Below are 20,290 nucleotides of genomic sequence, written 5' to 3' on the forward strand. Positions count from 1 at the left end.
GCCTTGTTTCCCCGGGAAAGAGGTAAAAGACGTCACGAGATGACGAATCCGCTGCTGGAAATGTACAATTGTCCTTGTGTTTCTGCTTTTGGCAGGCTGGAACGTTTCCTGTAGCCCTCTTCAAACGTTTCGAAAGGAGAATACAAGCCTGTGAACCAGAGAAAAGTTGATGATAATAGTGGTGATGATGGACCAGACAGGACGCTTGTTACTGAATGACCATGATTTGTCGGCCTTTCAAATATGGGATACAAGCCAGACAGAAAATCTACAACGTCTACTTTTTCTCTTTCCCCAGCAACATTCGTACATTTCTCCATCCTTTTTGCCTAGTCCTTTATTCCTTGTACGAATTCCATGCTTCAACCCCCCCCCCCCCCAATGGAATTCCCCTCATGTTTACCCATGAGCCATTTTACCTACCACTGCTCTGTCTCCTACTCTTACCCGGCCTCGACGAGCCTCCGCGACCACCACCTCTACCTCCTCGTCCACCAGCGCCACCACCACCTCTACCACCGCTACCGCCAGACTTCATCTTCCTGACACTGAATTTCGAGACATCAGCGGCCGAAGTGGCGTCGTTGCTCTTCGCGAAGCGCTTCTTGCCGCCGAATCCGTATTTCTCGTCGCGCTTGACGCGCTTGTGGTTTGTGCCTGCGCCGGCGCCGGAGCCGCTGCGGGCTTTGCGGTCTGAGCGGTCTTTTTTGTTCGTGGTGGCTTCGTCTTCGAGGGCGACGTCGAACATGGATTCTTCGTTTGCGTTCGTGATGTCTGCGCCTTGGCGTTCTGGCAGGAGAGGTTAGTTTTTGATTGCAATGAAGGAAAAGGAAAGGAAAGAAGTAAACGTACTTCTCTTGAGCAGGTTGATCTTCTCCATCGTGTCTCTCTTCTCCTTGCTGCGCTCCTGCAACTTGGCGACCTGGACCTGCTTGCCGAACTTCTTGAGGTCGCGCTGTCTGCGCGCCTCGGCCGACGCCTTCTTTCCTGCCGCCTCGTCGATCAACTTCTGCTTGATCTTGCCCATGTGCTCGTCGCTCTTGACCATCTCTGCGAAATAATCTGCGGGGCGAGAGAAGGCGACGTTTTCTTTCTTCAGCAGTCCTCGTGCGCGATGGGCGGCGTCGAGGGATTGTTTGTAGAAGGCTAGCTCACGGGACAGGTCGTCGTCGATGTCGGGGATGTCGACGGGCTCGGCGCTGACGACGACTTGGTTTTCGGAAAATGAGAGCGACGAGGGCAGAGCAATGGATTTGTAGGCTTTGAGCAGGGCGGCCGTGTTGTTGATTGTCAGGCGCTGGTGGGGGATGATGTCGCCCTTTTCCTCTGATGCCACGGATTCGAGATCTGATAGGGCAATGTCTTCTTCGTCTTCGTCGTCCTCGTCGTCCTCGGAGTCGTCTTCGTCCTCGTCTACTTCCATGCCGCCTTGTGCTGGGAGCTCTTCGTCCTCTTCGTCTTCGGAGTCGGAAGAATCTTCCGCTAACCTTGCAAGGTTGGCCTGTGGTTTGTTAGCAAGACGATTGATGTGTAGTGAATGAGGAGAAACATACGGCATGTGTGTCATGTTCTTCATCCTCAGTGTCCCACTCCTCCTCGACAGCATCCATGTCGTCGTCTTCCTCAACCTTGTCCTCACTGGCCTCATCATCAACCAGATCATCAATCTTCGTCTCAGAGCCAGATCCAGCAGTAACGGCAGCGGCAGCAGCAGCGAGCTGAACACGCTTGGCCTGTCTCTGCGCCTTGTTCTTCTTTGCCTTTTTTGCCGGAGGAGCAGCAGCTTTCTTGTCACCAGCCTTCTTCTCCGTCTTCTCAGCAGCCTCGTTGACAGCCTTTTCTAACACTGCATCCTCGCCCTCGCCCTCGGCTCTGGCTCTCTTGCGCTTTTCCGCATTCTTGACTCCGGCCTTCTGGACTTGTTTCTGGTGCTCGGCGCGCTTGTCGACACCTTTGTAGTTGTCGAGCGCCGCTTTGAGTTTGCTTCCTTTCGCCATGATTTTCTATTTCTGGTAGGAAAGAAAAAGATGAAGATGAATTACTGGACTGTAATAATAATCCTCATAGAAAAGAAAAAAAGTTCGAGCACAACTGAGAATGTCGGCGATTCGCCAAAAGTCTGGGGAAAGTTTTGGCGTCTCGTCGGACTAGCGCTGCTTTTGGTTAGAGAGGGACGGCGTTTAGGTCTTGCTTTATCCCGACCGACCGACTTCTGGTGGTCGGTTGATCGGACCCTTAGTGACAATATGTAAATACAAGACCTATACGTACATCTATTGAGACCAATTATTTGCATCGATATCAACTACTGCTGCTGCCAAAGCTGCAATTTTCCAGAACCCAGTCAGTCCGATAAACGGGTGTTGGAAAGATTGACAAAGAAACATAACCCACACACAAAATGGCTGCCCCTCCCCCACCTCCTCCACCACCACAACCACAAGACCTGAGCATCCAAAAAGGGGGCCCAGACTCACTATCCTCGCCCTCTCAATCATCATTCACAGAGAACACATTGGCAGGGGTGAGTTTCACCATTCCTTGGTCTTCTGACTTTCCCATATCCGACAATGATCGAAAAATTAATGAACAAGAACAAGACGTCAGACACGTCGCCCTCGGAACTAGCATCAGCAATCGACGACCTGTTGAACCAGTTGACGTCGAAATTCACGAACATATCTTCGGATCTGTTGGGTAAAAGTACTGCTTCTTCTTCTTCTTCTTCTTCTTCCTCCTCCCACTTCCTTTCTCCCCCTTGCCTTCTCTTACCCCCTGCCCTATCCTGTAGCTCCTTACCATTTCCTTTTTCCCAAGAGACAGAAATGCTAACGCAGACGAAACCCGAAGTGGACGACATGTCCCGCAGACTAGACACTCTAGAAGCGACGATCCAGTCGTCGAACAGTAAGGCTACTGCTGCTGGCGCTGGCGCTGGCGCTGGCGCTGATGCCGCAAGTAGTGTTAGTAATGCAGTCGAGGATGATGAGGTGGTCGGTAGTGGTAAGAACTTTGAGTAGTGGAATTGGGTCTTTCTTCTGTGCTTGCGTGGGGGCTGTCATTGGTTATTGTTTTTTGGTCCTCGTTTCACGACTGGTCAGGGTGAGGAGGGGGGTCTATCTTGTTCTTTTGCGATGATTTGCTTCTCCTTAGCGTTCGGTCTCACTCATGTATACATAATAGAGAAATGGAGGTCATGGTGATGCTATAGGCGGCAAAGAAAAACCAATGTGTGCGTCTCGTATCTATTATTATGTTTCTGTTTCGAAGTTCATCTGATCATTGTCTATCCTGTTGCCTAACGATGGACTCCCTATGTCTTTAGCCTCGGTGCCTATTGATGTAATTGTGCCGTGGTATCAAGCATGCACCAACGAAATTCCGTAGAGCCATTGGAAGTTGCCAACCCTCGATTGAAGAGAGGGTAGCCCTGGGAAAACGCCGTTCCATTCATCCTCTGCACTCCATCCGGTATCCCTCCGGGGTATCTCCGGACGCTCAAGCGTGATAACCTCCAACCAAAACTCCAAAACGAAAAGAATGAAAATAACGGAAGACTCAGTACCTCTGCACGACAGGCGTAGGCGTCCCACTCTGGGCGGCCAGTTCCCTGACTCTCCCCATCAATCGACTCACAGGCAACCAGGGAGCCTGCATGCGCCTCACTAGTTGCACTCTCTGGTCGTCATCAAATGTGTGAGAGCGCTGATGATCAGCGATAATGGCCTGTGATGCGGGTTCCGAAGCAGCATAGACTCTGTGCATGCATCCATCCGTTGGGCAATGCCATACGTCGCCGTTGTCTTCCTCGCCATCGCTCTGGTCTGTTCGGAAACGGAAAGCTAGGGTTGGCGGTACATATTGCATGTCGATCTGACTAACGGAAGGGCTGACTCGCTCTTGGTCATCTGGAGTATTGTTGTGCGAGGGTTTAGTGGCTACGTCGCTGGAGTTAAGCGAGCTCTGACTAATGGAAGAGTCGGCTCGTTCTTGATCATCTTGAGCATTGTAGTACACGGGTGGAGAGGCCGGGTTGGTAGGAGTAAGCGAGCGTCCGGCATCGTCATCATCGTCGTCCGCGTCGACAATCATAGCCTCCTCGTCCGCGTCGTCGACACGCCTTGTTTGGCGCATCTCACTGTTGCGCCGCTTGGCGCGTCGAGAGCGGAGATCATCTATCATCTTGCGCTTAGAGGAGGGCGAAGCTTGCACAGGGCCTTTGAGATCGGTTTCGGTCTCGTCATCGTCTGCTTCATTACCGTCGCCTGGGACTGCATCTGTTGCTTGTCGGGCGTTGATGTACTTTGCTGACTTGGGCCGTAGAGATGATCTTGTCTTTCCTCTGTACACCGGTAGCTCTTCGACAGAATCATCGCTATCGGCGCTACTGGAGTCGTCGACTTCTTCTTCCATGCCGGGCGTATCGGTATCCCGTGGTTGTGTTTGGTCCAATCCGAGTCTAGGACTCCTTCGTGATTGTGGGCGGTTGGAACTGGCTCTAGCCCTACGACTTTCCATGACGGAACCGCTGGTGGCTGTGGTGGCGACAGATACCGAGCGAGACTTTGACCGTCTGCCTGTCGCACTGCCTACTACGCTTGATGGCGTAGCTTCGCGCTCCCTTCGCTTTCTTTTAAGACTAGAGGTCGAGGGCGCAGGTGACTGTGTGCTGTGTTTGCTGGTAGGCACTTTCGGAGGTTGCATGGCAAATGCACGTCGTTTTCTGATTATTGCGACATCGTCCTGACATCAAGTCAGCCAAAGAACTGAACAATGAGTGCTTGCCAAAAGAAGCAGTCAAGAGTGAAGACGAAGTACTCACTGCAAATCTAGTCTCATAGTATTTGAACAGCGGGGTGTTTCTCCACAATACATCCTCCTTCCCATCTAACATGGACGCAAAGAGGAAGTAGCGATGCCTCTTAAACACATCCTCGGCTTGAGCAGACGACACACACGATTCGGCGTGCTGTTTGCGGTACTAGTCGGAATCAGCGACAAATCATAGAGCTGTGTTACACGACACCCCACATTGTGCTGAGGTAAGTGTGAGGAATGCAAAGACTTGCATGCCACGTGATGCAACCAACTGCGCAATTCGGGACGTCTCAGGTATTGATAGAACAGGAAGAGAAGAGAAAACTCACCAGAGCGAACATAGCTTGTGCAGCTAGGTCTGATGGCTTCCTGACCTCCTTGTAGGCATCAGAGATAAAATACAGCAGCTGCACAGCTTCTTCCATGTCCACATAGACGTCCTTGTACCCTCTCGCGGGCACGATGGTGAACCAGCCTGCTTGGCCAGCAGCCCATATCTCAACACTCCCATCCTCATATTGGCCATAGGAAAATTGTGTCACGCCCGTCACCTCTACCGGTTGCGAACGGCCGTAAGTCGTAGAGGCAATGATGGAAGTCGGCGGCGGAGAATCGAGCTTGCCAGAAACAGTGAGCGGTTTGTAGGCGCCTGCATGGAGAAGATTGATGGGTGTTCGTGACGAATCAAGAGGGTCGAAGACGGTCGCGTTCTTCAGAGTATAGATGGGCCAGTCGTCGGAACTCCGCATGGCAGGGTCTCGAGGGCTCAAGATATTGCTTTCGTGGATTGGCGAAAGCGGAGACATCATCTTGTCTCTGTGTTAATCGATTCACTATCGGCACATTGTAAGGCTTGTTAAGGAGTGTCTCATTTTCCAAGCTCAAGCAATGGATTGGTATGGATAAACAGAAATAGCTTAGGTAGGTGGATGGTGTGTGTCTGACAATCTATCTCCCAATCGGTCACATTTTCGCGTGGTTCGAGAATGCAGAGTTAGAGACGCGATGGCGCCGAGGGTCTTCTTTTCCCCGCAGAGTGGACTTCTGGTATGTCCGAGTATTATTGTTTTAGAGCTACCTGCGGTATCTCACCATCCTGCTAGTGGATGCGACGATGAGTTCCTTGGATTTCTTTATCGGTTCAAATAAGCCGGCAAATCCTGCTGTTTTGGGCCAAGTCCATCTCGCATTCTTGCAAGCTTTCGGCATAATTATTATCATGGTATTTTCACATGCTTCAGTTGATGTCCGTTATTATCCCACCCTTCAAGAACCAATCTCAATCCCACATAGAACATACCTCCTCACGAGCAAGCAAGTCGATGAGTGTCATCTGGCGATCAATCATGAGCAACCCTAAGCCCGTTATTGAGGGTGTATTTGGTAAACACCTCGATCATCTCATACAGAGATACTAGAAACAGCTACCAGACTAACACCAATCTGCCCTCAGCCATTCACAAACCTACCGCCATTTCCTCGGCTCAAGTCCTTCGCGACCTCCAATCTCATCTGAATCCTTCCAAGACGTTTGCACCATGGATAGACGCCGAGCGCCAACGACGAGATCAAGAATCGCACAACCAGAGAGGCAAGAGATCGCGTCGCAGTCGTGGTCCTGTGCAGGTCAAGATGGGACATGGTGGCACCCTTGACCCTATGGCGACCGGTGTTCTGATTGTAGGTGTGGGCAATGGCACAAAGTCTCTGCAGGGTTTCCTCGACGGCACAAAGACATACGAAGCTGTGCTGCTGTTTGGCGCAGCCACCGACACATATGACTTCGAGGGCAAAATCGTCAAGAGAGCGCCTACCGAGCACATCACAAAAGCAGCCTTTGAGGAGGCATTGGCCAAGTTCAGAGGTCTCATCATGCAGCGCCCGCCTATCTTCTCTGCACTGAGGGTGAATGGTAAGCGACTGTACGAATATGCAAGAGAGGGCAAGGAGGTTCCGGTGGAGATTCGCGAGAGGCCGGTCGAGGTCTCCGAGCTCGAGTGTCTCGAGTGGATGGAGCCTGGCACACACAACTACCACTACCCGGACCGTGAGGCAGAGCCGGAAGAGAAGGAGGTCGCGGATAAATTGATGAAAGTCGAGGGTGGAGAGACTACAAAAGAGACCACGACAGAAACGACAAGCGCCGAACAACAGGAGCTGAAGCGAAAGCGAGAAGATGGAGATGAGGAGGCAGCGGGTGAAACCACCGATACTACGGCGCCAACAAAGCGAGCAAAGCAAGACTCAGATACCACGACGGACAAAGTGTCAGCAGCCACCACCACAGAACCAGAACCTACCCAAGTAGCGAAGCCGCCATGTCCTGCTCCTGCGGCCCGGATCAGAATGACGGTATCATCAGGCTTCTACGTCCGAAGTCTCTGTCACGATCTTGGCATAGCCCTCAACTCCCTAGCCTTCATGTCATCGTTGTCACGAACCCGACAGAGCATGTTCGAATTGAACAAGAACGTCCTCGAGTACGAAGATCTGGCCAAGGGAGAAGATTTATGGGGACCGAAAGTCGTCGACATGTTGGCCAAGTGGAACGACGAATTTCCCCAGGGTTATGATCGCCAGAAGGTGCCGGCCAAGAGACAAAACGGAAGTCAGCCGAGGAAGGAAAGAGACAATAAAGATCAGCAAAGGGAAAGAGTCAGGAATTCGTCGTCTCCCGAGGCTTGAATGGCCAACACATTGGATCTCGTGGTGTAGATCATTGTGGATCATCAAATCGTGTCCGACACATTTATACGATACCCTTGAAAGTGCAATAGGACATGTCAAATCTAAATAAATCCTGCTTTTTGACAAAATCAAAACGAATGCACAATCGTCATCGTTCTTTTCTTCATTATAATTTTTCCTCTCGAATTAGATCGTCGAGAAATCTACAACTCTTCCTTGATGCCAGCCTTGACAGCAAAACTGTTGAGGATGTTGCTGCGCTTGGTGAGATCATCAATCTTCTCGGGCGCAAGTCCACCCTTGCTGAGGAGACTTTTAAGCCTCTTGCTCTCCTTCTCGACGTACTCGGAGTTCTCGGACAACTTGCTGAAGACCTTGACGTAATACTCTGCGTACTTGTCCTGGACACCAGTCGTTGCCTTGGTGATCTCCTTGGCGACAGTTGCCAGGGCCTCGCCACCAGTGAACTTGGCGACAATAGAATCGAGGGCAGCGATGGTACCGGCAGTAGCATCGAGACCGCCTCCAGGGGTGCGGTGGGTACCAGTCTGCTCGTTGATGTAGTCGACAAAGGCTTGCTCGGTGCGGCCACCCTCGTATGCGACAGGTTCCTTGGAGCCCTTGGGGAAGAACTTGATGGTAGGATAAGACTTGACACCCAACTCCTTAGCGGTGGCCTTTGAGGTAGGGGACTCTGCATCCATCTTTGCAATAACCACTTCGGGTTCACCTGCGAAAGTAGTGGCCAGGTTCTCATAAATGGGAGCGAGCGATTTGCAGTCTACGCCACAGGTTAGTCATGAGATCAAGGGGCTCGTGAGACAAATGGGGATAAATACGGCCACACCAGGGTGCAAAGATCTCCAAAAGCACCGCCTTATCACCGCCGATTTCGGCCTTGAAAGTGCCGTCGTTCCATGTCTCAACAGCGCTGGGGGCAACTGCCTTCTTCTTCGACTTCAGACCGGTCTTGTCAGTAATAAACCCGCTCAAGCTCTCTAGATCGCGCCCGCTGTTGTAGTCTGAAGGCTTGTCGCTCTTGCCATCGAACCACTTGAGGGTGGGGAATCCTTGAACACCAAATCTACGACCAAGCTCCTTGTGGGCATCTGCGTCCACCTTTGCAATGTTGACTTTGCTCTTTGACGACTCGAAGACCCCAGCGAGTTCGTCATAAACGGGAGCTAGGTTCTTACAGTGTCCGCACCATCTGATCTTGTAAGTCCGTGTTACCGGGATAGGGATGGGACTGGAGCGACTCACGGCGCAAAGAACTCAACAAGACTAGGCTTGCCAGACTTCAATACGATCTCATCGAAGTTGTCGGGGGTTAGGTCAAGAACTGCCGATGCAGATGCGCCAAAGATGGCGAGGGAGCCTGCGAGTATGTGACCGAGGCGGAAATACATCTTGAATTTCCGAAATACGAATAGCAGATGAATTCAGATCGGAAATGTACTAGGACAGAAAAACACTTTAGTGTAAAAGATGCACTTGTCGATTGTACTTTTAGATACTGTACAGACAAAAGTGATGTAGTTGAGGGGAGCTCAAGCAAGTGTGGTAAGGTGGTAACTTTGATAGCTTGGCAAGCGTTTAGTGAACCACATATTAGCCTTGTATGTGGCCACCTGTGCTTGATTTGTTATCGATTTGTGATTGATTCATAACTTTCGACTTTACGCAAAGGCGGACTTTAGTCATCGCCCGATATAGAAACAAACAAGAATTTCCCCACCGTGCAACTACCTTTTACCGTAAGGCGCGCAAGTTCCTCTTCCATCATCCAAAGAACCAATTCGATTGACACGCGTTCACGTGCTTGTTCTTACCACGACTCATGGTCGCCAAGCTTGTCATGTGCATCGGCACTACGAATTTATCGAGAAGATTAAAATGCACAGGTGCAACTCTCGTTCCAGACATGATCGCCACTGCTATGAACTCTCCTTCAGAGACTGCCTACACCTCCGACATTTGCGTGAGGTATATGTTGCAGGTAAAATATCGATGTGCGAGCTGCCGGTCGATGGAAGATCACAATCGGCCTGGTCTGTTCGCTTTTCCCATTAATTACCCCACGCTCGCAAACCTGGAGGTGCCCAGTCTTGCCCAAACCGCATGTCCTACATCAGATAAACAAGACGGTTGGGACTTCAGATCGGTCCGCTCTCTGAAACTTCGAGTCGTTTGTTCAACGCACAGTCTCAAGGAGGGCTTGGTAGATGCTCTTGGTTCAAGCCTTTGGAACACGAGCCCAGCCGCCTCTTCGCACTGAAGGATGAGCGAAGCCAAGGCCACTCGAGGTCCGGATAGGGTTGACCTAGGGTAACGGTAGGCACAGCCAGGTTTTTCGTTTGTGGTCGTCCTTAAGACATCGACCGTTCCCTCAGTTCCATATTATACCGTAAAGGCGCGCCCGCCACTGTCACATTTGGTCCTGGTAGAGTCCTGCCTTTCTTCTTTTTCATTGTTCTGCCCCTGTGATGTATAGATCATAGTGATTCATCTCCTAAGTTGCAGTCTTTACGCAATCTCTCACGACTATTCACTGCGCAGGTGCTACACGAGATCACGTTTTATGTTGTGAGATTGTCTCAAAGACAACGTCACGACCAACATGACTTCCACACTCGCTATCACCGCATTGCTTCTGCTTTCAGTTGAGGGCCAGATATGTGAGTTTACCTATCCACAATGACATTTCTCCGGACAATACTCATGATACGACAGTCAAAACAAATGTTACTACAAGTGTATCATTAGGTCTCGAGTCTTCAAGCCCAATCGGCTCTACGTCGATAGTAGCTTCGGCAGTGTCGAAAGTGTCGACTACCTTGGGCTTGGGGGATTATATCATGGTTGCTTTAGGTGGCTCATCATCAAAGGCTTCTAGCCCATCGAGCTCGAGTCTTTCCGATGCACCTGCTTCAGCATCTGAATCAGTAGATGCTGTTCTAGATAACTCCTCTCCAGAGACCTTGACTGTATCGACTAACACTATCTCAAATTCGGTCGCTGCAGCGTCTGAAGCACCAGCCGACGCTCAGGATGGATCCTTTTCTGAAGTCTCCACTATATGGGTCACCAGTACCATGGCTTCTTTTGCTTCAGCCTCCGATGCGCCAGATGCATCAGATGCGTCAAATACGTCAGAGTTGTCAGATGCTGCTTCATATTCCTCATCACCGGCAACTCTGACACTTTCAAAGGCGAACCCTGTGACCTCGAACATGCCAGCCCCTGACACAACAACATTCGCTGTAGCCGGTGTCTTCGCTAACACTTCAACTTCAGCACTCAGTGAGAGCACTGTATGTTTATTCCCTCACTCTCTATGTTATACAGATATACACTATGTCGAGGTTCCCATCGCAACGTCGGGAACCGGATATGATTATGCAAGCTCCTGTGCTTCTATCAACCACGCCTACACATCCGCCTCACAGTCCTGGTATACAAAGCATCTCACTGTTAACGTTGACACGGAGACACTTGGCGGTGGTACAACAACGTCAACCGTCAGCTATTACAAGGACGCATCAACTCTGTGCGATGGTCATCCCCGAGTGACTTACTCGCCAGCCATTCTGGAGTCAACAAGTATCACTGTCATTACTACGCGCACGCCAACATCCACCGTGACACAAACTCAATCAATGGGGTGGATCTTCCCCATTTCATCACCGTCTTGCTCGATACAACCGAGTGACTGCGACACAATTTGGGCAGAGTACACTTCTTCTGTATCGGCATACATTGCGCAACCCTCGCCGCCTAGCATTACGGCTCCGCCAACACAGCCAAATTGTCAGAACGTTAGCATGGCTGATGATCAATCAAGTGTCAGAGCTTCGATGACAGCCTGTGGACCATGTACTATCTATGGAGACAATGTTCAACTGCTGTACTTCCCTGAAGTTTCCCCATCGCGCGACATGTGCGCCTCGGAACCCGCTGTGACCAAAACCTGGTATGCTGATACAGGAATCTACGCTTACGCCGGATCCATACCTGCAGGCACTCCGCCTAGCGATGGATCGCAGCCCGAGACTGCTATTGTCGACGGCAACACGCTCACCTCTGGATCAGCTTATATTTCTATTGCCACAGTATACACAGGCAACCGATGTTTGGGACAAACAGGAGGTGCAGTGACATCCGCGTTCTTAGCCATGCCGACAGAATCACTTTTGAGTCTTCGAGGCCAGCAGAATCACTTTGAATTCTTCTTCGACCCTCAATCTCAAACGGGTTATCCTTTCAATTATGCCGATATGAACAAGCCTATCCCATATAGTGCTTGGATCGGCCAACAGATGTGTGAGCCGGCCCAGCCAGGCAGCTGTGATGTTATCTACGAGAATGACTTCAATCCACAACTCGCCATGCCTCCAGCCATTCGCAAATTGCGACCTGAGTGGGACCAATGTCACATGTGGTATGGAGGTCTATACGATCCTCCTAGAGCCTTGCAACCGGCTACTGCTGCTGCGACAGCGACCATCCCACACACCAACAACCATATGGCACCAACTCCAGAACCGAGTTCTGCCTCTCCTTCGACCATCGCGACAGAGACCGCGTCCGAAGAAGAATCACCGTCTCCAACACGGGCAGGTGGAGCATTCACGACTGTTGGAGACCTTGCGATAGGCAAGAATCCAAGCGACAATAATGCATTGACATTTGGAGGTCAAGTCTTACCTGCCGGCGCAGATACTATTGTCGGGGGTAACCGCATTTCAGCAGCCACAGATGGAATCGTGGTCAATGGAGTTACAGCCGCATACTCAAATAATGCCCCTGCTGCCACTGGCGACACAAACGGCGCCGTCGTCAGTATCAGAAACAAGGGCTATACCGTGACTGAGTGTCCCGACGGCGCAGCCATCGGCTCTCAAACCATCACCGCTGGCGCACCTGCTACCACGATCGACGGCGTTGCTTTTTCTGTCGCCAGCTCATGCAACTGTGTCGTCGTTGGAGGCAGCACCGCACAGTTCTCCGCAGTCCAGGTCGCCGCAGCCACTTCTGCCGCCGACTCTTCGTCCGCGGCGTCGTCTTCGCCGGCATCTTCATCGGCGTCATCATCAGCGTCTTCATCAGCGTCAAGTCGCGTAGTAAGTAGCTCAAGAGGCACCACAACAACACAAGATCAAAGCTCGGTCGTATCAAGTGCGCCCGCGGCGGCCAGTACATCAAGCGGAGCGGATTCGTCTTTGGCGAGCCACAGCATCGCACTATTAGCAGCGGCAATTGGCGCACTATCATTTGCCGCCAATATCTATTGAGCTTCGGACCAAGCATCTTTTTCTAATTTCATCCTTCAATCCCTCGTGGATTACCCTTCTCTTCTTTTTTGCATAGACCCTTGTTTACTTTGCGAGGCGCTTTGGGGCATCTGTTTATTCGATTACCTGGGGGGGTTTTTAGCATTTACTTTAGGCGGTGGGCTTTTCTTTCATATTTATGTTATCGCAAGAGCCCGGGGATCGGGCGGCCAAAATTTCCGGCGTGGCGTGTGTGTGCTGCCTCTTTCTTGAACATTTGCTCTTACATGAAGGAAATCACAGGACCGAGGCTATCTACTGGGGTTTGTTGATGGAGCCTTGGGGAATACTCTTTGCAGAAGACAGAGAAACCAAGAGGAAGATAAAGCAGAGCTGTACGGAATCATAGAGAGAACCAATAAGATAGGTGTATAACAAATATATACATATATGCATATATGAGAGAAACACACTATGATTGTACTGTTGTTGTTGCTCTTTGGTGTTCATGTTCAAGTTTCCCCTCATATGCACATGCGTGCCTCTCTACAGCCAAAGAGGGGTTTCGGGAAGGGATGATAAGGAAGCAAGAGTCGGTATATGCCAAACCGAGTTCTCGAAGTGCAAGCAGTAAGAGGGCTTCTCCTGTTGCATCTTATTACTTTACACAAATCACTCATCGTTGACGCGCCCTGCGCCATGATCGTCCGTGACACCGTCTGCAAAGCACATCCACCAGAAATCCGTAGTGGTCCATCCCACATGCTCACGGATCTTCTTCTCCGCCTCTTCCTTGTCTTTCGCATCACCATGAGAAGCCAGCCCCGTACCATTAACAGCAGCAGCAGCGTCTCCACCGCCCACAATCCTCCTGACAACCCCAGCCTGCTCGGCCCAGTCTAGCCACAAGTCTATTTCCCACCTCCACATCTTGCCCTTGTACGATGCGGCGAGGACTTGGGCGGTGCAACCGGGCCTGAAAGCGATCAGGTGCAGAGTAGCCATCGAGACCATGTCCCAGACGCTCTTGATCAATTTGCCGCTGATGTCGGTCCACAGGGGCAGTCTGGCACCCAGTTCATGTTTCACTTGTAATTCGAGGGGCGGTGGCACGTCGAGTGTCGGGTTGCCGAAGACGTAGCTTGGGGTTGGTCGCAGGGACATCTCGAAATGCATTCTCTCGCGGTCGAGTTGGACGGTTTTGTAGTTCCCGTCTGTGAAGCCCCATTTTGTCAGGCGGGGCCAGGGCGCGTCGAAAGAGTTGTTTATGGGTGGTAGCTCGGGGATTACGGTGAGCATGCCGCGGGCTACGAGGTTTGTTATTGTCAGGATGGCGTGGTCGGGAGGTTGGTTTGGCAGAGAGACTTTGGGCCCCGGGTTGGTTTTGTTTCTGGAGGCAAATGTGGCGTCTAGAACGTCGATCTTGTAGCGCGCGGCTTGTCGAAGGTGGTTCGCGTCCCAGGTGCGTTTGAATGCTGCCAGCACGGTGTCTGAAATGTCGTAGTTGCGGCCTGGCACGGTACGGCCTCTGTTCTCTACGCGTAGGATTCTGGCTCCAAGAAGTTCTTCAAGTGCACGCGGCAGGACATCCTGCCCGAGACTGTTGAGCTTTTCGTGGGCAGTCGTACTGTCAAAGGCTGCTTCAGGCGTAAAGACATTTGCTCGCACCCATGATTTAGCCAACATCAAGCGATCTTCGTCCTCACCCTCGAAGGCAGAGTTACTCGAAAGGGCAATACTATCAGTCGCCTCCATAACAAGCTCATCCCGACGATGGAGTGGGCAGTGTGGTGCAAAGTATTCCTCCTTGTTTATGCCAAACACATCGTCTGGTATGTTGATCTCGTATCTTTCATCCAAAAGAGTTCGATCTAGAGAGAGATCAGGTAGCTCGTCGACATTCGTCTCGAACCTTCTGGGATCGAGCCTGGCTTGGGCCCAATCCACAAGAGAGCTCCAGTCATATTTTTCGGGCTCCAGATAATCAATTTCTGGTAGCTCACCCTTCTCATATGCCTCAATGAATATATCCTGAAACTTGGCCTGCAATTTATCCGCTGCCGCTGCATGCCTTCCACGCATGTTGGACCAGCGATTACGACAATAGTTGGGATCGAACTTGTAGTGGAAGATCTGATGCACAATGCCCCAGTTCGGTATCTGTTCTAGCCCTCCAGCAAGCGTTTTGGAAACGACATATGCAATAATCAAGCGTTGCTCCTCTTCCTTTGTCATTGTGAAAATTCCAGTTCTGGAAGCCCTTGGCGCCACATCCCTTCTCTGCACAGTCTTCGCTTGTGACGATGGTCGTGACAAACGCTCAAGAGCTGGCGGGAGGGGCTTCCGTGGCCTCTTATTTGCATTCATGCTCTGTCCAAGTACTTGGACGCTGTTACTTCTCTCGTACGGCACCCCGTCATCACTTCGGGATCTAGACGCACTCGTAATTGCTGTCGGTACGCTTGTATTGGCTTGCCTGAATAGATCCGCAAGCGACAACGACAACTGTTCGGCTCCAAGTCCTAACAGACCGTCCGCATCAAGTGCGATTGATCTATTGGCTGCGGTCAGGACGAGTGGGTCAGTAGAGAATGTGCCACTTGTTGCAGAGTAGCGTTGGTATGGAGTGGTGAAAGTGAAAGCTTCGCTGATTGTGGAGTCAAATCCGTGCTGGCCACCAAAACTGTGATGCAAGTTCTTGGACCCGATCGTATTGCCAGTTGGTCGATCGTTGATGCGGAAACGCCGTGCATGGTTACCATGCTGTCGCTTTTCGCCTTGCTGGTTTCTTGTTGCTCCTAGAAGACCAAGTGCTTTGCTATGTGCATTCAGACCAAGGTCTCCCCATCGCTGTAGCTTTGACAACCTCGAGCGGCCTTTGGGTCCGCGATCGACCTTTGCGCGCTCAGGCTCATGCTCGTAGGTCTCAAGTTGGAAGTCGATCTGCAGAGCATTCTGTGCTTCTTCAATCTCTTCTTCTTGCTGCGCACGTAGATAACGCTCTTGTCGTTTTTCTTCTTGCTCTCTCTTGCGTCTCCTGTATGTCATGTCTCTTTCCAATTTCGCTTCCGTCATTCCAAGTTTTACAGGTATGGGTCTCGATGATGGATGTAGCCTCTTGACGAAAGCTGTATGATCTTCCAAAAAGTGATCCTTGGCTGTTAATTGTATGTTCTTCCTACTGAAACCGGTACCGTCAGGAGTCTCGAAGTGAACACGGGACTGTAGATCTGTGGCCACTTCTATTCCGAAGGGCAGATACAAGTCAGGGTAGACAGTAACAATCTTGTCGCGGAGCTGCTTCACTGCTTGAGACTCCGGATCCACTTCAGGCTCCGTGACTATGTGTTTCGTGACTGTACTCCCATTAGGTGCTTTGAAGGTAAAGGCAATCTTATTCAAGCGCCCGTCGGCCACCAAGGTCTTCAACACTCGATCGAGGGTACTACGGTCTGGTCGTTGCGTATGCGATTTTTCCCATTGAGTCACGAACGGAAAGTGTAGCTCTTTGTCGCCGCCAAATATACCCCCGTGCTGGTGAATGATGGCAAGAATTGTGGTTTCGCGTTGGTGCTTCGTTATGCCGCCTGACCTCGGTACTCCCACCTTACCGCGCGGATTCGGAGTTTGTTCAACGATTTCTGACGCTTGATCCACAGAAGCACGAGTTTGTTGGGTGAGGTCTTCGATAGCCTTGTGGCCATTATGCATATGATGACCTGAGGGTCTATCGTTCGCCTTTCCGGGAGTGTAAGGTATCACATTCCTATCAGCCCGTGTCTGAGGTTCCAACATTTCTGTGTGTGAGGACGGTGCTGGAATAGTTGTGGAATCCGAAGACGCCGTACCAACCTTCTCTGTATCTTGCAGCGCAGGTGCTTCTGCCATTTCGACATCCGCAACATTGGTGTCCACCTCTCGTGATATGAAGTTATATGTCTCTGATCCAGTTCTGTCCTTTGTAAAATCTGGGACGTGCTCAAATGAAGCTGTCTTGTTGTTCGCATCGCTATCTGATCCCATGGAAAGTGAGCTTTCTTGATATGCCTCAGGCATCGCGGATGTTGCAAGCTCTTGGTTGATCGGAGTAAAGCTGGGTTGACCATTTGCGCCAATTCGAGCTTGCCGTTTTCCAACATGTTCTCTGAGCGAAGTACGACTTCGCCTCTTCCTTCCACCGGTGATCACAAAGTCTGGCTTGACATGCGCCTCTGGAGAAGGCTCGACGACTGTAGTGATATTGTTCTGCTGCCGCTCATGGACATACGAGTGTGTATCATCGGCCTGCGGAGTTTCCTGTATTCCTGTAGCTTCGCCATCCCTATCAGGAGTTGGTGGTATCGTCTTAGGATCAGACGTAGTTTCATTGTGTGGCGCATCTCCCTGCTGCTCGACGAACCAGCTCAGCTCACGCAACCTTGATGATTTTGCGACAGCGATGAGATACTTTGACGGACGTCCCGTAGGCTGAGTTATGGTCATCTTTGCTTGGCCAGATCCTGGAGGATTGATGTATATGCGTGGTTGGGACATGTTCAGTAGTTCCGCCTCGATTTCAGCTTTCCTCTCTTCAGGAGCAACCTTGGGCATTTTATTAGTGGTGACTTCGTCCGACACTTGTTCAAACTGAGAGTCTAGTGATGCACTAGTAGGTGCGGGATCTGATGTGCCTTTATCTTTACGGCGCCTTTTTACAGACTTCGCATGAGGACTCTCATGTTCTTGTACACTACCAACATCGGGAAGGTTGACTTCAACGCTTGCCAAATGGTCCGCGAGTCTCTTGGATCTTGCCTTCCATGCCTTCAATTCAGCCTCGACACGCTTCGGGTTCATCTCAAAGAGCTTCTTCACTTTGGTTGCTTTGCGCGTGCTAGGCCCCAGAGAAAAATCTATTCGAGATTGTCGTGCAGGTGTCGCAGACGTGCGCTGTGAACTTGGGCGTCTGAGCGACGGATTTGCTGTAGCAAATGCGTGCTTCGATTCGAAGAGGCGTTTATTCTTTGACGGATCGTAGGCTCTCCGATGATGCGGTTTGATGACCGTACTTTTGCAGACTGCCATGTTCGCCGTTCCATCGTGGCCGAACATAAGTGCCGGCTGAACTCGAGGAAAGCCCCACTGATCTAGATCGGCCTTCTCACTCTCAATGTCTGAGGACTTTATCCCGATGGCTTCCCAAGTGACTTCGCCAGCCTCCACCAGCTTTTTGAAATGCTCAAAGCTGCGAAACTGATAATGGGAAGCCCTATTTATGAATGCAGTGTCGCGGATGACAGAGAGATGGCGTAGATGTGGCGGCTGCGAGATCCGCCACACGTCTGTAAGCCTTCCCAGTAATTCGTCAAGCGGCCTCCTCCAAAGATGACCCATGGCACGATCCGTCAAGTCCATAGTACTGATCCCTTCTGTACCGCAGCTGTTGACCAGGTTGAAAACAAATTGGGTATGATGGATTCCCGGGTGCCATTGAGGTGGGATCCGCTGTTTCGTTCCTGATTCGACGTCGTTTGTATTGTCCTTCGAACCCAGTCCATCAGCCTCTCCAATCGTAAGCTCTGGTGCAATAGGAATGATGTCTTTCTCCCGTTTCATATCACTGTCAGCTACCACAGTGGATGTGAAAGCAGCTCTATCTTTTTCCGTAGGTTCACGCGTCAAGTTGATACAGCGCACCCAGCGAACCTTTGCTTGCGGCCGGAGCCGTACTATCTTTGGTGTGCGAATATGATCAGCATCGGTGAGGTCTAGAGCATCTTCACCTTCAGCATCGGCTTCGGCATCGGCTTCAGACTCCGCATCGGAATCAGGTTGGAGTTCCATTTCTTCGACAGGCTGCTCACCAGCCTGCGCCTTCAGTCGGCGAAGTAAGCCAGTTTTGAATAGTCGTCGCATACATCGGTGGAGTGACCTAGTCTCCCATTTCTTGCCATGGATGCCCTGCCAAGTAAATCAGCGACCAAGATCACTGCTAGCAAAAGGTCAAAAGTCTCACCATTTCAATGCGCAGATCTTCGACAGCCATTGTGTTGTTGTTCTTCTTGAGATGTCCGATAATCTCATGAAACCATTCCTCGTACCGAATCATACGATTGGAGCCATCCTGATTGCGCTGTACACCCCCCTCACTGACCTCAAAATGCGTTGGATTAGTGCCTTGCTGCACAAACTTCTTGAATCGAAGCAGACTAGTCTTCATTCCAAGCCCAACACACAGTTCCTTAGTAATGAGACCTTTCTGGGTAAGGGCGTCCGTTCGCTTGGGTACTGAGCGCTTGTCCTGGCCTGTTATTCTCGTGACGTCCGGCTGTAGTAGGCCCGCAGGTCCAGCTGCCGCTATCACAGAAAGACATTGAAACTCTAGTTTAGGGATTCGTTTGTAATCCACACCATGTTCGGTCAATGAATGCCATATGCGGTTCTCATTAGCACAGAGACGCTCATTCGCATGTGCAGCCAAAGTCTGGGTCAGTGGATTCGTATCACCGGTAGTAATAATGTTGGAGGGTGCAACGTCTCCCTCGGTTTTGACATTAGCAGCTCGGACTTCAATATCAGAATGCTCAACAAGCCATGTCCAGAGCTTTTCAAAACGCTGAGGATCAGAGGCTTGGGGAGAGGCATTTGAATTAGATCCAGGTGGTCTCAGTGAGAACAGTATTTCTCCATCTGCATCGTCCGTTTCATCGTTCTCATCCTGCGCAGCTGGAAGTTGCGCGTAGAACGCATTAATAGCATCACTCAGTCCATGTGCGTCGAGACCTGAGTGTAGTTAGTTGTGAATATTGTATATATCGAATAATGCTTGGAGGAAGGCCCGAATTTGGTGAATTTGCCGAATGTTGACCGAAGTATTCATATGCATAAGCATGGACTTACCATGTTCACCAGCGAGCGCAATTTTGAAAAGAAGCTGGTCCAGTAAACCGTCAGTGTCAAGTGCCATGTTTGCGCATGGTCTGCTCTGTTATGATGTCCAAAGACCAAGTGATTGTATGCTATGCACAAATATACACGTGTATATACAAATACCAAAGGAAATGTGGACCAAGAGCTCGAGGTGAGAATCGAACGCGAGGTGAAAGAGCTCTCGACAGTCGATGGTGAGAATCGAAACAGGAGCTTCTGAATTATCCCACGGTGCTGTGGCTGGGACGTACAAGACAAAGGGTCCGAGCTTTGGCGGTCTTGGCTTGCGTCTTACACTTATCATTGTCGCCTTAGGCACCCATGACCTTCGTCGATAATCTTCCTGCAAGGAGACATGATTGTTAACACGTTGATGGATTTCACTACTTTATGAATGCAAGTAGTACACACAGTATGTGACGAGCTTAGCCATCAGGCATGTCTCCAAGTATCTGGTTCCATTTCCCGCAGCCTGTGTCTTGGTTCTCCCGTTGAAGCGTGAATGATCTTGCCATATTGCGTGGATGGCGCAAAGACTGCTAATAGAACATGCTCCATATCATAGATTTCTTTATATTCTAAGTCCAGGAGAGCGAACTATA

General features: G+C 50.7%; 7 protein-coding genes across 8 annotated transcripts; 3 read left to right on the forward strand and 4 right to left on the reverse strand.

Annotated features, from left to right (window-relative positions):
• Positions 1-415: 415 nt before the first annotated feature.
• On the reverse strand, positions 416-1,997 carry AAFC00_003269 (uncharacterized protein; the record flags this gene model as incomplete). Its single annotated transcript, XM_069342721.1, has 3 exons — positions 416-789; positions 853-1,501; positions 1,554-1,997. The coding sequence occupies 3 exons, from the start codon at positions 1,995-1,997 to the stop codon at positions 416-418; spliced, it is 1,467 nt and encodes a 488-aa protein (XP_069199226.1).
• A 404-nt stretch (positions 1,998-2,401) lies between these two features.
• On the forward strand, positions 2,402-3,020 carry AAFC00_003270 (uncharacterized protein; the record flags this gene model as incomplete). Its single annotated transcript, XM_069342722.1, has 3 exons — positions 2,402-2,524; positions 2,601-2,703; positions 2,851-3,020. 3 exons carry the CDS (start codon positions 2,402-2,404, stop codon positions 3,018-3,020), a joined length of 396 nt encoding a protein of 131 aa, XP_069199227.1.
• A 538-nt stretch (positions 3,021-3,558) lies between these two features.
• AAFC00_003271 (uncharacterized protein) lies at positions 3,559-5,627 on the reverse strand (the record flags this gene model as incomplete). Of its 2 annotated transcripts, none has more annotated exons than XM_069342724.1 (3): positions 3,559-4,743; positions 4,823-4,981; positions 5,148-5,627. In XM_069342724.1, 3 exons carry the CDS (start codon positions 5,625-5,627, stop codon positions 3,559-3,561), a joined length of 1,824 nt encoding a protein of 607 aa, XP_069199229.1. The 2 variants fall into 2 exon arrangements, with proteins under 2 accessions (XP_069199229.1, XP_069199228.1); XM_069342723.1 differs by having other exon boundaries at positions 5,148-5,624.
• Positions 5,628-6,164: 537 nt separating this feature from the next.
• AAFC00_003272 (uncharacterized protein) lies at positions 6,165-7,503 on the forward strand (the record flags this gene model as incomplete). Its single annotated transcript, XM_069342725.1, has 2 exons — positions 6,165-6,201; positions 6,272-7,503. The coding sequence occupies 2 exons, from the start codon at positions 6,165-6,167 to the stop codon at positions 7,501-7,503; spliced, it is 1,269 nt and encodes a 422-aa protein (XP_069199230.1).
• Positions 7,504-7,709: 206 nt separating this feature from the next.
• AAFC00_003273 (uncharacterized protein) lies at positions 7,710-8,915 on the reverse strand (the record flags this gene model as incomplete). Its single annotated transcript, XM_069342726.1, has 3 exons — positions 7,710-8,287; positions 8,346-8,716; positions 8,770-8,915. 3 exons carry the CDS (start codon positions 8,913-8,915, stop codon positions 7,710-7,712), a joined length of 1,095 nt encoding a protein of 364 aa, XP_069199231.1.
• A 1,211-nt stretch (positions 8,916-10,126) lies between these two features.
• AAFC00_003274 (uncharacterized protein) lies at positions 10,127-12,800 on the forward strand (the record flags this gene model as incomplete). Its single annotated transcript, XM_069342727.1, has 2 exons — positions 10,127-10,184; positions 10,240-12,800. 2 exons carry the CDS (start codon positions 10,127-10,129, stop codon positions 12,798-12,800), a joined length of 2,619 nt encoding a protein of 872 aa, XP_069199232.1.
• Positions 12,801-13,451: 651 nt separating this feature from the next.
• On the reverse strand, positions 13,452-19,725 carry AAFC00_003275 (uncharacterized protein; the record flags this gene model as incomplete). The annotated part of the gene is made up of 3 exons (XM_069342728.1): positions 13,452-18,719; positions 18,775-19,541; positions 19,659-19,725. 3 exons carry the CDS (start codon positions 19,723-19,725, stop codon positions 13,452-13,454), a joined length of 6,102 nt encoding a protein of 2,033 aa, XP_069199233.1.
• Between the last annotated feature and the right edge of the window lie 565 nt (positions 19,726-20,290).

This window comes from Neodothiora populina (assembly GCF_041146345.1).
Source record: "Neodothiora populina strain CPC 39397 chromosome Unknown canker_contig_15, whole genome shotgun sequence".
NCBI classification, from domain to species: Eukaryota; Fungi; Ascomycota; class Dothideomycetes; order Dothideales; family Dothioraceae; genus Neodothiora; species Neodothiora populina.